General features: G+C 56.4%; 1 protein-coding gene across 1 annotated transcript in view; it reads right to left on the bottom strand.

Moving 5' to 3' along the window:
- The window catches only part of GLI2 (GLI family zinc finger 2), a 246,775-nt gene that overhangs the window by 30,344 nt on the left and 201,493 nt on the right, over positions 1–14,938 (bottom strand). Inside the window, exons 4-5 of the mRNA XM_044242640.1 lie at positions 6,642–6,844; positions 3,108–3,293 (exon numbers count right to left, since the gene is read on the bottom strand). Of these exons, the coding sequence (XP_044098575.1) occupies positions 3,108–3,293; positions 6,642–6,844 (389 nt within the window). The remainder of the gene's footprint in view (positions 1–3,107; positions 3,294–6,641; positions 6,845–14,938) is intronic.

Raw genomic sequence — 14,938 nt, 5'->3', positions numbered from 1 at the left:
AGTGCAAGCAGAGCTGATAGGGCTGACCTGGGGCTGGGTTTGGGTGCAGGGCGGAGCTGGGCCAGGCTGGAGGGAGCGCTTTTGCAGGCAGAAGGTGCCTGGTCATTGTCCGGGTGGCTGCAGATGGAGCAGGGCGATGGGAGGCGGTGTGCAAGGCGGGCGAGATGAGGCTGGAGGGGAAGGCCCCCCAAGCCAGGTTATGAAGCCTGAACCTTGCCCTGAGGGTGGTGGAAGTCACAGGGGGCGCAGAATGGTGGAGGGGATGCAAGACCCCTGCTGAGCAGCCTGGGGGGCTGAGGGAGCCTGAGCTGAATGGCAGTGCAGGGACGGTGACAAATCACAGGGTGGCTGGGAAGGTTGACAAGCCCGATGTGGCTGGTGGGGGCTGGGTCTGATGGGAGGCATGGGGTGGTGACCAGGAGGAGTTGTGGCGCTGGGCTAAGAATGGGGTGGACGGAGACAAAAGTCCCGCTGGAGGGGAAGATGCGGAAGAGGGAAAAGTCTCCTCGAGGAAAGAGATTGGAACAAGTACCGACGGAGCAGCCACTGTGCACTGGGCAATGAGCCAAGTGCGCACACACAATCTTACTTAATAGCGTGTTAAGTTCAACCGGCACGCGGGGCTGGGAATCGCTGTCCTGACACCATCCAGCGTCCCCACCACCCTGGGCCAGCTCCCATAGTGGGGACGCGTGCAGGGACAGTGTTGGCCTAGATGTGCCTACGGCTCGCTACCCAAACTCCCTTCCCATGGCCACCCCTCCGGGCACCCTGCTCTGGCCCAGCTCTCAGGGAGTCAGAATCTGGTGCTGCGTTGTAACCCCAACTCGCAGCCTGGGCAACTCACTTGCCACCCCCCCTCCAGGTTTGCTCATCTCAAAGTAGAGATTGGAATTCCAGGCTCAGAAGGTGGCTGAGGGGAGTCAGAAAAGAGAAAGCATGGAAAGGAACCAGGTAGAGACGGTTCTCACATCGGCACACAGCAGGTGCTCATGTCTGCCCTCTGGGGACACCTGCCTGACCAGAGCCCTGGGCCACAGTTTCTCTGTGTCTGCCCACTGCCCCGCTGGCCTGGTGCCAGACACCCGGAGGCCTTGGGAGGTAGGCCCTGCATGGGAGAATGGGACATTTGGATGTGGCTGTTTGAGCACTATAGTGAACCTGTTGTCTGGGTCCTAATTTGGGTAAATGGTGCATACACACAACTTCAGCAGCCACCGACAGCCCACGCAACTCCCTTTGGGGAGCAGCAGAGGGCCCTTGAGAGGACGAGGGTGTAGGTGTGTGTGTGCTCTGGGAGCCAGGCCTTACCTCACACTCCACACTTGTGAGTAGTCCCGGACTGAACTCTATCCTGGGGAAGGCACAGGGGCGGGACAGACCCGGGGATCGGATTCTGATGGCACTCCCTGGGGCATGACGAGGGTGACAAGGGATGAGAGCAGTGTGGGGAGGACCCCAGTGCTCTTCCCTAGTAGACAGAGGAAGGGAAGGCTCAAGCGGGGTTCAGGAACCAACCAAGGTGGCTCTTGCAGGTGTAGGGTGAGAAGGGCAGACAGAGACAAGAAGGATCCAGAGGGCAGGAGAGGGAGAGGGCATCTGGGGAGATGTCCCAGAGAAGGTAAAATCTTATTCAGGCCTGATGAAGTGGGGGGAGGCTTGGCTCTGCCCCAGCCAATAAGGTAGAGCTGCAGGGCACAAGGTGGACAGGAAGTCCTGGGGGACAGGAGGAGGCTGAGGGGTACAGGGGCGCACCCTGAGCCATGTAGCCTGACAGCGACCAGGACTTCCCTCTGGAGCCCATCCTACCTCAGGCCTGGGTGCTCCGTACCATTATGGAGTGGGAAAGCCCTCCTGGGGTGTGTGGCTGGAGGGGAATAAATCAGCTAAAGCTGCCTGCCTGCCCCTGCTGGGATCCTAGTTCCATGGCCTGGCCTGGATCCCTGGGTATCTCTGGGCCAGGCTCCAGCAACAGCAGGTGGAGTGGCACTGACTGGGGGAGGCGGGCACTTAGCCTTTCCCCGCCCCTCTCCTCCAAGTGAGGGGCTCCATGTCGACCCCAGGGGCTCATGGTCAGGGGGCCACGGGCACCCCTGTGAAATTAGGATATTATCTGTTGGGAGGGGAAGCCTTGGTATATTATGGGTAAGAAGAACTTTATCTACCCATACCACTGGATCTCCTGCCTATCAATGGGCCCTGCTTGTAGCCTCCAGATCCAGCACTGACAACCATCCCCTACCTGCCCAGGCCCAAGCCCAAGCCCCTGGTGTTGTCCCTGATGCCTTTCTTTCCTCCTAACTCCTTACCCGGTCTGGAAACAAATCTTGTGGCTTTATCCAAAATGTGATCCCTTCTCCACCCCACCTCTACTAACTGGATCCCCTGCTTCCACCTTGCCCCTAAACCTATTCTCAGGTCAGTAGCCACAATGGGATTCCTTTTCAGAATAAGTCAGATCTCATTACTCCTCTGTCCAAGCCCCTCCGAGGGTCCCATCATGCTCGATCCAAACAAAGCCTGACCAAACCCCGACCAACCAACACAACCAGTCCTGGAACTCTGGCCCCACCCCACTCCTGCCCCTCACTCACTGGATGCCAGGCACGCTGGCCTCCTGGGTTTTTCTGGAGCTCAGAGGGCATACCGCTGCCTCAGGCCCTTTGCGCTTGCTACTCCCTCAGGCTAGACCCTTTTACTGCGTATTTCTGTACTGCTCACCTCCTCCAAGTCTTTGCCTGAATATCATTTTCCCAGGAAGGATTTCTCAATTTCTTTATTCATGACTTCACCCCCCACTCCACCTGGGCCTTCCTACCCCATTCTTGGCTTTGTTTGTCTCTCCCTACTGCTACGTAAGTTCCATGAAAGCTGAGATGAGCATGTTTTGTTCCTGAGGCTGCAAATCCCAAAACATGTCCTGGCCTGCAGTGACTCACTAAGTGTTTGTGGGAGTTGGTCAGACTCGGTCGCCTGTGGACAGCAGTCATGGCAGGGATTCCCAGATCCTCCGTCAGGGTTCCTTGCCTACGAAAGGAGCAGCAGACACCCTCCTCTGTCCCCATCTCCTGTCCTGCTCCCCGACCCCATGTGGGCCCGACACTCACCATCCACTGGATTGAGGTAGTCGTGAAGATGGGGTGCACTGGCGGCACCCCCACTCTGCATCAGCAGGTCCCCGTAGGGTGCAGGGTGGCCTGCCATGAGGGTCATCTGGTGGTAATAGTCAGAGGGGTTGGTGCCTGGTGCGGGGAGGCCAAACAGCCCCCTCTCCTTGAGGTGCTCGTGAGCCACTGTGCACAGCAGGGAGGGAGAGAGAGAGAAGCCGTCAGCTTGTGGCCCAAAATTGAGAGAAACACGCACATGGTAGTTGTGTGCCCCTTCTGCCCCCCCACTCCAGGGCCTGCTAGTCTGTCCTCTGCCCCTAGATTCGCTCCCCGCACTGAGCAGACAATGTGTGTGGGGGGTGGTGTTTCTGCTGATGGGGTGTCAGAGCCCGAATACCTCTACTTCCTCAAAGCCTTAGGCAAGTGCTCCCTCCTCCCCCTCCAGGCCCACAGGGCCCAGAGGCCAGCAGAGTCTTCAAAGGAAAGGGAAGACTCAAACAAAGGCTCTGTGGTGGTCAACGATCGGGTCAGGTCAGTCTGACCTGAACATTCAAGGTGAGACTGTGGGGACCTGACCAGATAAATCTTCCGGCCTAGCCTGGCCGGCAGCTGCAGAACCCAGGGGTATCCGTCTCCAACCTTGTACCCGGCCCTGTCTGGGGCTCAGCCAGGAGGCAGGGAGGAGGAACTTGGGATAATCTGGAGGGTCCCTGGCGCTGGGGGTGGGCCTTGGAACCCAACAAACCCATTGAGTGGCCTGGTTTTTACCTGCTCTGCAAAACTGGGTAGGGGCTCAGTTTTCCATCCATAAAATGGGGAGAAGTATCCTTGCTACTCAAGTTACCATGAGAAATGAGAGTGGCAGCCAGTGTCGTGCTGGGCACTTGCTGGGCCTGTGTAGGCACAGTGCCGAGGGACTCGTATTCATTCTCATGGCCACTGCCCCCACACACCCTGAGCGGAGGGCCACCATTACTGTCCTCCAACGGCAGATGAGGACTCTGGTGCTCTCTGCTATTAGTCTTGGCAAACAACAAAGATTTCATCCATGCTGGGCAGAAAGAAGCCTGTGAATGGAAGCCACCACCCCTTCCCCACCCTCCACCTCCTCCTCCCCCCCTTCTCCTGCTATATCCATTAGAGAGAGTCCTGGCCTACAGCCAGGGTGATGACCCCACGGCCTCCTCCTGCCCTGTGCATGCCTGAAATACTTTCCTGTCCCCCTCTTCCTGAATGTCCACCTCCTCCCTGAAAGCTTCCCTAGGGTGCCCACTGGTCCTCAGCACATGCATGGTCTGGCAGACATGGCCGCTGATGGCTGGTGAACTCTCCGGGCCTCACGTTGCAGGTGCTGGGGAGGGCACAGCTGCGGTGCGAGCCCGACACGCTGTCTCTACCCACTTGGGGGCTTGGTTCAGGGCCAGTGAGGTCTCTGGGCAATAGGTCCACCCCCGGTGAAGGCCAGGGCCTTGCCCATTAGCGGAGTGCCCTCTAGTGCTGAACCCAGGCCTGCTAGCCCAAGGGGCTGGGGCTGGGATAAATGTGGGTGAGAGGCGCCCCACCGATGTTTCTATGGAAATCAGGCACAGAATCAGGGCTCCACAAATGCAAGTCTTTTCTTCAAGGGCTACACCACTGGCAGCTGAAACCACAGCAGCATCCTGGTCTTCCAGAGACCTGTCTCAGGGCCCTCTGACCACCGCCTCGGGAGGACTGCCAGGTCCTGCCTGTTCCTCCAACACAGGAACCCTGTCACCGTGAGTACTAGTTTCCTAACTTGCTGTAACGAGTTAGGACAGACATGTGATGCTCACTGCCGTTGAAACAGCAGAATGTCGTCCTCTCCCAGGTTGGAGGCCAGACGTGCCACTTCAAGGCGTCACCGGGGCCACGCTCTCTGCAGAGGCTCTAGGGCGTCATCGGTCCCACGCTCCTTCCAGCACCTGGAGCTTGCCAGCCTCCTTGGCCTGCGGCCACATCACTTCCATCTTTGTTTCATTCTCTCGTCTGTGTCTCTTGCGAGGACACTTATCATTGCATTTAAGGCCCACGTGGACATTCCAGGATGTTCTCCTTGTTTCAAAATCCCCAACTAAATCACATCTGCAAAGGCCTTTTTTCAAATGAGGCCACTTTCTCAGGTTCGGGGGATGAGGGCATGGACACATCTTTTCCCGGGGGCAGGTGGCCTCCAGCCCAGGACACCATGAACAAGCCTCAAGGTCAGGGCAGCATGGGGAACCTGGTCTGCTGGCACCGGCTGGGTCATCAGGAGAGGTGTAGAAAAGCCTAGCCCACCATCTGGAGCTGGTGGCTCTGTGTGGAGGCGGCATGATCTTTCAGGGCACCAGCACTCGGCCAAGGCCACTTGGAAAACCCACTCAGATTTCAGGACGATGAACTCGATGCTTTGGGGAGACATTCTGTCCATTCGGAGTCCTTTTCCTTGGGAAACTCCAAGCTGAGCCTCTCGGGTCCAGGCCTCGGCTCCAGGTCCTGGTCATAGCCACGATGTGGGGGAGGGCACATTCCCCTTGACAAGGACTGGAGGTAGTGACAAGGGACCCACTGGGATTGTGTTTCCCGGAGCCTCAGCCTACGGGCCCCGGAGTGCAAAAGTCTTCTAGAATGGCCTGGACCAAGAGGCATGGTTTCAGTGGGCAGACTGAGAGGCTACACCCCGGTTGCTTTTAGAAATGGCACCAGAAAGTGGCTACCGGGCACCGTGCAGGGTGGCACGGGACAGAGGGCTGGGGGCATTTCCCAGGAAGGAAGGACGGGCACAGCCAGCACCTGAATGTGCTCACTACCGTCCAGTATGAGTGTGCACATGTGTGCTTGTGTGTGTTAGTATATGTGTGAGGTGGGGATGGGGATGGGGATGGGGAGGGAAGTATTAGATTTTTTTCTGAAGTATTAAATTTTAGACCTGAAAACCCTATATGTATTACGTGACCTGCCCTTTCTCGTCTCAAGTGAAGTGGATTGGGGTAGCCATCTGATCTTTGAGCTGGGCCAATCAATTCTCTCTCCAGCATCTGAGCTGAGAGACCCAACTCCACTGGGGCTCATCCGAGGAGACTTGGGGTGCCATTTGGAGGCCACGTGTTGACCTTGGGGTGCATAAAGCAGAGATGCAGGCAGAAACCAGCCCAGCTCTGCATTCCTGCTGCTCCAGGGGCCCAGGCAACGCCTTGATCCAGCACCGCCTTTCCTTCACCAGAAGCAGATTATGGTTTATTGAGACCAAAGAATTCTCGTCTAAGCTAAAACCTACATGAATAAACATACCTTATTATTATTACATATAATTTGCATGCAAAAGGGTACTTCTGAACAGCTCCTTAATGAGCACAAAACCCAACGTTCCCCGGATCCTCTTGGCTTTTCCCATTCATTTGTGGAAAAACCCATGGCTCAGGGTGGTGGGAGGAATGTCAACTTGCTCACTATCCCAGGGGACCAGGGCTGGGGGGTCGACAGCGCTACAGTTAGCGGCCTGTCCCCCCTCCAAGCACCCCAAGCTCTACTCACCGTCAGCGGGGCTCAGACCCCGGGCTGCAGAGATCGCGGGGAGCGTGGGGCTGCTGTGCACGGCACGGAGGTAATGCTCCATGTGGGGGCTCACGTACGGGTGGGGGGCGTTGAAGGGGGACTCCCCAGGGCCGGCAGGGTGTGGGGAAAGCCGGATCAACGAAATGTCGGAGATAACAGGGCTGCCGCTTAGGGCAGGAGGCCTGCAGAGACAAAGGAGCGGGGTCAAAAGGCATGGCCTGGTACAGAAGGACGTGGGGAGCCCTGCCGAGCAATGGGCATGGGTACCCTTCATGGAGTCTGACTTCTCACACGTTAGCCAGTGCGCGCAGGCTGAAAACTCCTATGGGCTGCCGAGGCCGCCTGCCTGCCGGTCTGGTGCTGGCCGTGAAGTTCGCGGCACTCATGGCTGGACTTGCGGGACCATACGCTCAGTGAGCCATGCGCATGTGCAGAGCTGTCACGGCTTTCCCAGCGCCTGCACAAGACTGGACCAATGGTGGCAACACAAACCTTTGTTAATGAACAGGTGCACGCGTTCTACATGAACGAAAATCAGAAAACACTAGTACCCGTGTTGAGGAGCAAAGAGTGTGTATTCCTAACAGAATGGAGAGAAGGAGAGGGATTGGGAGAGGCCCCCAAAGGAGAGAATTTGGGGTTTAGTTGGGCAGTCGCCGCCGTGGAGCACCTGCCATGAGACCGGCTGGGAACAAGCAGAGCAGGTTTCAAGAAGAGTTCTCAAATGATGAGCCGTAAGTAAACTTCTAGAATATCCTTTTAGCTCTCCTTATGTAGGATTCCCTTTAATGCTAACAGAGTCTTCCTTCTCGGATGCCCATCATCAGTCAGGCACACACTTGGCCTAGACCCTGTGGCTAGGGCTGGCGTGGCTGCGGCCCACCCCACGTCCCCTGCCCAGTCTCCAAGGGGACACTGGCTGCACTCAACTCCATGATGGGGCCTTCTCGTTCGGAGGCTCCGAGCAGCTATTAGCATTTTAGCGCCGGGGAGTTCTGAAGTCGGCTACCCCAAGAGCTGCCCATTAAAGAAAAATCAGGGTTTAGAGGAAAAGTAACTACGAAACCACAGCTAAGTCACTGGGGGCCAAGTTCACCGAGATGTGATTTTTCACTATTTCAGAAAACAGGTCTCTCCATGATCTGATGTAGTGCCAAGAATAGAGTTTCAGATGGACCTGCGTTAGGATCTTAGTCGTTAACAGCCCAGGCATGCTGAGCACGCCCTTGAACCCACTGCGAGTCTCAGTTTTTTCAACTGTAAAATGGAGATAATAGTGTCTTTTTCCTGTGGCTGCCTTGAGGATGAAAGTCCCCCCATATCCAGCTGTCCGTTCATAGCCGAGAGCCATTATTACGGCATTAGTGCTATAGTCGGAGGGCAAAACCCAGATGTGCCTGGGAGGCCCTCCCTCCTCACCCTCCATGGGATTGATTTTGGATAGGAGCAAGGGCATCCTTAGAATACATCATGGGGCGCCTGGGTGGCTCAGTGGGTTAAGCCGCTGCCTTCGGCTCAGGTCATGATCTCAGAGTCCTGGGATCGAGTCCCGCATCGGGCTTTCTGCTCAGTGGGGAGCCTGCTTCCCTCTCTCTCTGCCTCTCTGTCTACTTGTGATTTCTCTCTGTCAAAGAAATAAATAAAATCTTTAAAAAAAAAAAAAAAAAGAATACATCAGAGCGGGGATGGTTGGAGCGAACCAGAGAGCATTCCTGCTTATGGGGGAGAGTGCGCGAAACCCGTGCGTGCCACATGGGGCGCGCCGGGACCCAAACAGGTGACTTCCAGATGTCTCCACATCTGGGTTTCCCAAACTCCCAGCTTGGAGGATGTGAGCATTCTGCTCCATTTCTTTCTCGCTTTTGCAGATGTGACTGCAATGGGCGTGTACATCCAATGAGCCTGCCAAAGCAGTGGGGAAGAGCTGCCCGGTGGGCTCGTCGGATCTGCACGCCCACTGCCATCCCAGGTAACTGGATTCTGTCTGAGGCTCCTCTACATGCTAACACCTGGCAAGTAGTGAACTAGCATCCCCCAGAGGGATTTTCAAGAGCCGTGATGGCCACACATCTGTTTCCAGGCACTGAGCTTGGTAGGAGGGAGCCTCTGGGATAAGTCACGCATCACAGCCTCAAGCTGCTCTCACTCACAGGCTGCCTTCCGAGGCCAGCCCACCCGAGACGGAACTGCATTCAGAGCAAAGGGCTTCCGGACGGCTCTGCTCTAGGCAGGGGTATTATGTGTCCAAGGGTGGTGGTGGGTGGGGTGGGGGGACAGAACGAGACTAACTCACCCTTTTCGCCAAGGGTCTGTCTCGCTGCCTTGGGCATGCTGGTCGGGGCAGGATGGACACTCACAGTCCTGCATGAGGACAGTGTTCTGTGAAGACAACACTCAGAGAATCTCCCCAGGGGGCTGGGACTGTGGGGCAGGGAGGAGACCTCTGTCTGACTCCTGGGCCCAGATCTGGGATTGAAGGAAAGAGTTCTAGAAGGCTGAGCATACTGCAGTAAGCACAGAGTGTTCTGGAGAGCAGTGGGAGGCACCTGTTGTCCTCAGATCCCTTAGTCCTCCCTCGAACTCGCAAGGCAGGCTAGGTTCCCAGAGCCTGCAGGACACTGGCCACGGTTGAGGTCATAGCGGCCTGTGGTCACTGCAGCTGGTGGCCCTAAGTGGCTAGGGCACACTGACAACAGCTGAGGCCTCACGAGACAAACCAGTGACTACAAGGGGAGCTAAAGGAACACATTTAGGGCATACCTCAGCCCTGGTCTGTCCAAGGTGACCCGCATTCCATTGGCCAGATGAGTGTCCAAAACAGGAGGCTGGAGATGTGTTGTCTTGGCAACAACCACGGTGGAGGAGGGCTGCCCTGGCCGGGGCTGGAGTCCAGCACGACCTAGCGGTTGAGCTTGGAGGTCCCCATATGGAGGAACTGGGACGTTTGTCTTCATACCTCAGTTATCACCCTTCAGGGGAGAGTGAACTCTGCGGCTGTCTTCCCACCACAGGTCACCAAGGGAATAGGGAGCTCATTCTTCCAGGGCAGCCTAGGCCCTGACTTGGGCCCTGGGCTCAGAGGGGAGCCTCTGGAGCTCCCAGCAGGGGTGTCTAGCCAGCCTCGAAGGAAGCATGGGCTGTGTGTTCTCCTGGAAAGTTTGTGAAAGCACTGACACCAGCAATTACCCAGAAGGACTCTGGGTCCGAGAGGGAAGTCACCCCTCCATGCAGTGCGGACAGAGAGAGACGTAGGTCAAGACAGCCCGAGTCTGCCTCATTCCCAGGCTGGTGCTCCCCTCGTGCCAGAGGCTGCCCCACCCCCACAGAGAACACTGCGGAGGCTTCCCTGTTTCCCTGGGCAAGGAGCTGAGAGAGGCCATTGCCTCCCGAGCAGATTTGATGGGGTTCGCTGTTGAGACAGTTGGGCTCCCAGGACGGACTGAAGAACACATGCAACACCCCCTTGCCTTTCCCAGGGCCAGGAACGCGGTCACTGGTAGGCTTGGGAGCTGTGGGAGTGAGGACGGCAGAGCCTCCGGCAGAGGCACAATCAAATGTTCCTCTTTTATAGGCAGAGCAGGACTGGATTCTGGAGGCCGTATGGGGACCCAGGGCCCGGAAGCAGTGCGGCAGGACTGGCATCTGGGCACCGCCTGTGCCTTTGAAAGCACCGGTTCTCTCGTGAACCCTGATCTTTTCCACCTAGCTGGGTGGCCTCGGACAGCATGCTGTTCTTCTCTGGTGCCTCCCAGGGTGGGGCACATGAGGAGGGTTAGCGAGCATGAACCCCCTTCCCTTCCCTTCCCTTCTCTGCAACAAGTCACCTCGGGTGTGTAGTATCTACTGACCTGAACCCCCAGTACCTAGGACAACAGGTACCTCGGCCATCACAGCCGTGATGACTATCCAGATACTTCCTCTGGGAAGGCTCCCTAGATGTCCCCTCTGTACAGTGCTACTGAGTTGTGCCCTTACCTGGCATCTCATGATAGGGCTGACGGCATGCCAGCTCTCACAGACATCAGGCATGTGTTTCCTTTTGAAATCACAATAAAAAAGTCACCAGGGATGCACTTCATGCCCATTTTACAGATGAGGACAGAGCCAGTGATGTTAGGTCCCTCCTTGCCCAAGGGCACTCAGATAGCAGGTAATGGGACCATAACCAACCAAAGTGGGTCTGGGCCCCAGTCTGTGCTGTGCCTGCTCCCTCATCAGAGAAGTGGGTGCCCCTGTTGACTGTGGTTTTCTGTGAACAGGGCTGGGGGCAGGTGTGCAAGGTCAGGCAAGGGCAGCACCTGAGAGCAGAACAGCTTTCTCCCTGCTCTGTTTCAGGTTACTTTTCTGCCTTTCTTTCCACTCCAGCTCCATTACCATGCCCAAGACAATCCAGCTCTCAGGAGGGAGTTGGAACCTCTCCCTCCTGCTGTGTTGTTAATGACCGATAAGGATCCAGGGGGCCCAAGTGTTTCAAAAGGTTTTCATTGTGACAGACTAAATGAAGCAAAAGGAATGAATCTCAAAGTGCAGAATTCCAAGCATCATTAATGCAAGTGGGGGAACAAGGAGCTCCACAGCAGCCCCGACAATCACGCCAACAGGCCAGCGTTTAAGAGAGGTCCTTCAGAGAACAGGGGTTGACCCCCAGCTACCACTTTCTTTTCTTCTTGCAATGTTCACACCATTGGTTGGGGGGACCCAACCCAGGTCTCAGCATGGCCTGTCCCAGCCTTGAATTCTGCAACTGGGCAGAGACTCAAAGAGGTAACCTTGAGGGTGAGAGGAGGGGCAATTGCGTGAGCTCATTTTAAAAGATGGTCACGTTCTCCTCTGTTGTATGTATGCACGCTCACACACCTGCCGGCTGCCATCAGCGGGACTGGCCAAGCCAGCCTTGCTGCCAGCTGCTCCCCTTGGACGTCACTCTTATGCATTGCTTTCTCTCCAGCGATCCAGTTCTGAGCTCATCTGAACCTGATGCTACCATTGTTGGTCTGTTTGTTCATATTCTGGACAAATTTGTCCCGGGCACTTGCTCTGTGCCCAGGACCTATAGAGAGCTTGGAGCTCAAATGGAAAGGGCAGACCCACAAGTCAGGTAAGCATCAGACTGTGTGATAAAGGCTCCAGCAGAGGAAAAAAAAAAAAAATCACCTAACTCTGCATGTAAGCATAAGGGAAAGCTTCTCAGAGGAGGTAACATTTGGGCTGGGTTCTGAAGGATCAATAGGAGTTTGTGAGAAAGCGCATGACACAAAGGAAGGAAGCAGCATGCATAAAGAAATGCTGATGTACAAGGATATGTACATGCAAAGGCTATGCCTGGATGGGGGAGCAGAGCACTTGGGGCTGGATCTAGACTGGACCTACTTCATTTCTTCTCCAGGAGCTAGAGGCCATGTGAGCTGAGCCCAGCTGATCAGCGCATTCCATATTCCTGGGTACTGTGATCATTTCAGAGACGGGCATGTGCTTAAGGTAGCTTCTTTGGCTGGACTCTTTGGGGAAGAAGTGTTCTCTGTCCACATGAGTTGCTGTGCAGGTAGGATGCAAGCCTGGGGCTACTGGGGTCCACGAGGGGAGAGGCCAAGAGTGCAGATGATACACAGAGTGTCAGAGTTGGAAGATGTGGAATCGGACTCTTGAATTGAGCCCCTAGTACAGATCCAGCTTCACTGGAAGTTGGTCACTTTTCAGTCATCTGAGTCAGTACACCTGTTTGTTTGTGTAAACAAGTTTGAGCTGAGTGTTTCTACCATAGACAAATGCTAAGGCAAACCTTAATGAATACAGCCTCTCCCTGCCCAGAGAGATCTTGGGCCTGGCATTCAGCAAGGCAGATAGGTGCCCTCATTTTCTGGGCCTGTCCATGTTCCTGCCTGCCGGACCGAAGGGGAGAATGGCAGGTGTCCTGCCCAGGGCTGCGGAAGCTGGTGAGGACCGCCGTGGTGGCCCTTCCATGAATGGGCATGAGGCAGAAGCAGGGGGCTCTGGGTAAGAGGAAAGGCCACCTGCCTCCCTGCCTGTGTGTGTTGTGAGGGGGGCGTGCACGCACATAGGCACGTGCTGGTGACAGGCAGCAGTGGCCTGCAGCAGGGCCCAGCTTCCCAGGCAGTCGAGGACTCCCACACTTCCTCTCAGTACAGGTGCTGGCCAGATGGCTGGGCCAGCCTCCTCCTCCCCACAAAGGGGGCAGGCAGGGCCACGAAAGTGCTTCTCTGGAGCAGCATATTTCCTCGACCCTCTTCCCTTTCCTCTCTATTGGGAGGGGGGCCTAGCTCAGGCCCTGGACAAGATTTTAGGTCCAGACACAAATTCCAGGTTGGAAGCCGGGGGAGAGAGAACAGAGAGAATGGGCCAAGCCAGCGGAGACATGGCCCGGTATTGCCCTAGCCTCACATGCCGCGGCCGGGGGTGGTGGGGAAAGCCACAGCCCACGGGGTGGTCAGCCTCCACTGAGCACCCACGCAGCAGCCCTGCAAGGCAGGTTTCGGTGCAGAGGGAAACCACGGTGCAAGGCGGTAAGTGAGACAAGACCAAGATTTGCAGAGAGGAACGGGGCTGGCCGTTCCAACTCCATGAGGTCAGGGTCGGCGCTTGGATATTGCCCGTGGTCCATCCAAAGGCAAGCTTCTGCCTCTGCTGTCTTGGCCCTCGAAAGCTTCAGCTCAGTGTCCCTTTGCAGACCTCCCCTCAGCTGGCTCCCCTGCTGGCCCTCACTCGGGTGGGGCACAGGCTGAGGGTTACTGCTCACACCTGCAGCCAGAACCTGGACTCTCTGGGTCTGAATGATGGCTCTGCCACTTGCTGCAGGCCTTGGGTGCACTCTCTGCCCGGAGCCTCTGTGTTCTTGCCTGTGGGATGGGGCAGCAGTGGGATGGCCTGGGCTCTGTGTGCTGTGCAGCCCCGGGTGCCCAGTAGATGACCCCCCTGCCCCCGGTGCTCCCCATGTCTTTTCTCAGATTTAACGGATGACAGAGGGAAGACTTGCAGAGAATGGAGTGGACCCAGCCCAATCTTTCAACAAGTCCAGCCCTTTCTGCACGTGCTGGCTCAAGTTTCTGGAGGGAGATGAAAGGCAAAGCACGGCCATGGAACCCCACACAGCTACACATGGCTCAGCACCAAAGTGGCTGGGCCCGAGCCAGCACGCCTGCACCCTCAGGTATGGGCGCCATCCCTGGGAGCTAGTAGAATGGGGATGGGGCCTTTGAGGGTGTATGGTTCCTGCAGGGCTGGGGTGGTGAGTAAGACTCTGCTCAGTGGAAGGAACCCGGAGGTTCCATCTGACCCCAGTGCAGCCCGAGCCAGGGCACAGGGGCAGAAACCAATTTGCTTCTTCCCGTGGTGATAGGAGTGGTGGAAGTGCAGGGATGGGGCCCCAGCACCCCACCCATGGTGCTGTTTGGAGAGGCAGAACAATGCAGAACTGAGGGCTGCTGACTCACCCAGACTCAGCATGAGCCGCTGAGGCAGATTCTCCCACCTGGGGTGGGAGTGGGTGGGGTGAGCAGGAGCCAGAAGCAAGGACCCTTGGCTACCCAGAAGCTCCTGATAGCTTTGTTCCAAGACTTTCTGGGCAGGTCAGTTGGGCCAGAAATGGGCAGGAATGGACGTTCTGCATCCCATTTCACAGACAGCACAACCGAGACCCAAAGTAGCAGTGGCACGGAGATGGCAAGGTTAGTGGCACAGCTGGACTGGAACGCGGGGACCCACTGCTATTATGGCCGCCTGCTCTAGGGGCCTTTGCTGAGGATGAGAATAGGGAGTTCCGCTCACTCGGGGCCTCAGGCCTACAAACCTCAGCTCAGGCCTGCTTCTTGGGGTGGCCCAAAGCGTCGGCATACGTGCTTCTCTCGCTCACGCTCTACATGCCACCTGTGTGCTCAGCTACAAACAGCAATCACGATGTGCTCTTACAAATACGTAGTGGGAAGGAGAGAGGAGGTACGCACCACAGGCTGAACTTGACCTCTCCAAGATGCATCCGTGTCCTTCCTGATCCCTTGTTCATACCACATTTGCAAAAGACAAAAAAAAAAAAAAAAAAAAAAAAGGACTTGGCGGATGTGATTAATGTAGGAATGCTGAGATGAGAGCATTATGGATTATGAGGGGGACCCTAAACGCCAGAGCCAGTGTTCTAATAAAAGAGAGGTAGAGGGACAAGGATGAGGAGGAGGCTGTGTAGCCACGGGGACACAGGCTAGGGGGACGTGGCCACAAGTCGAGGAGCGCTGGCAGGGGTAAGAGATGGCTTCTCCCCTAGGGCC

Source organism: Neovison vison, chromosome 3, assembly GCF_020171115.1.
Source record: "Neovison vison isolate M4711 chromosome 3, ASM_NN_V1, whole genome shotgun sequence".
NCBI lineage: Eukaryota > Metazoa > Chordata > Mammalia > Carnivora > Mustelidae > Neogale > Neogale vison.
This window is presented reverse-complemented; position numbering and strand designations above follow the sequence as displayed.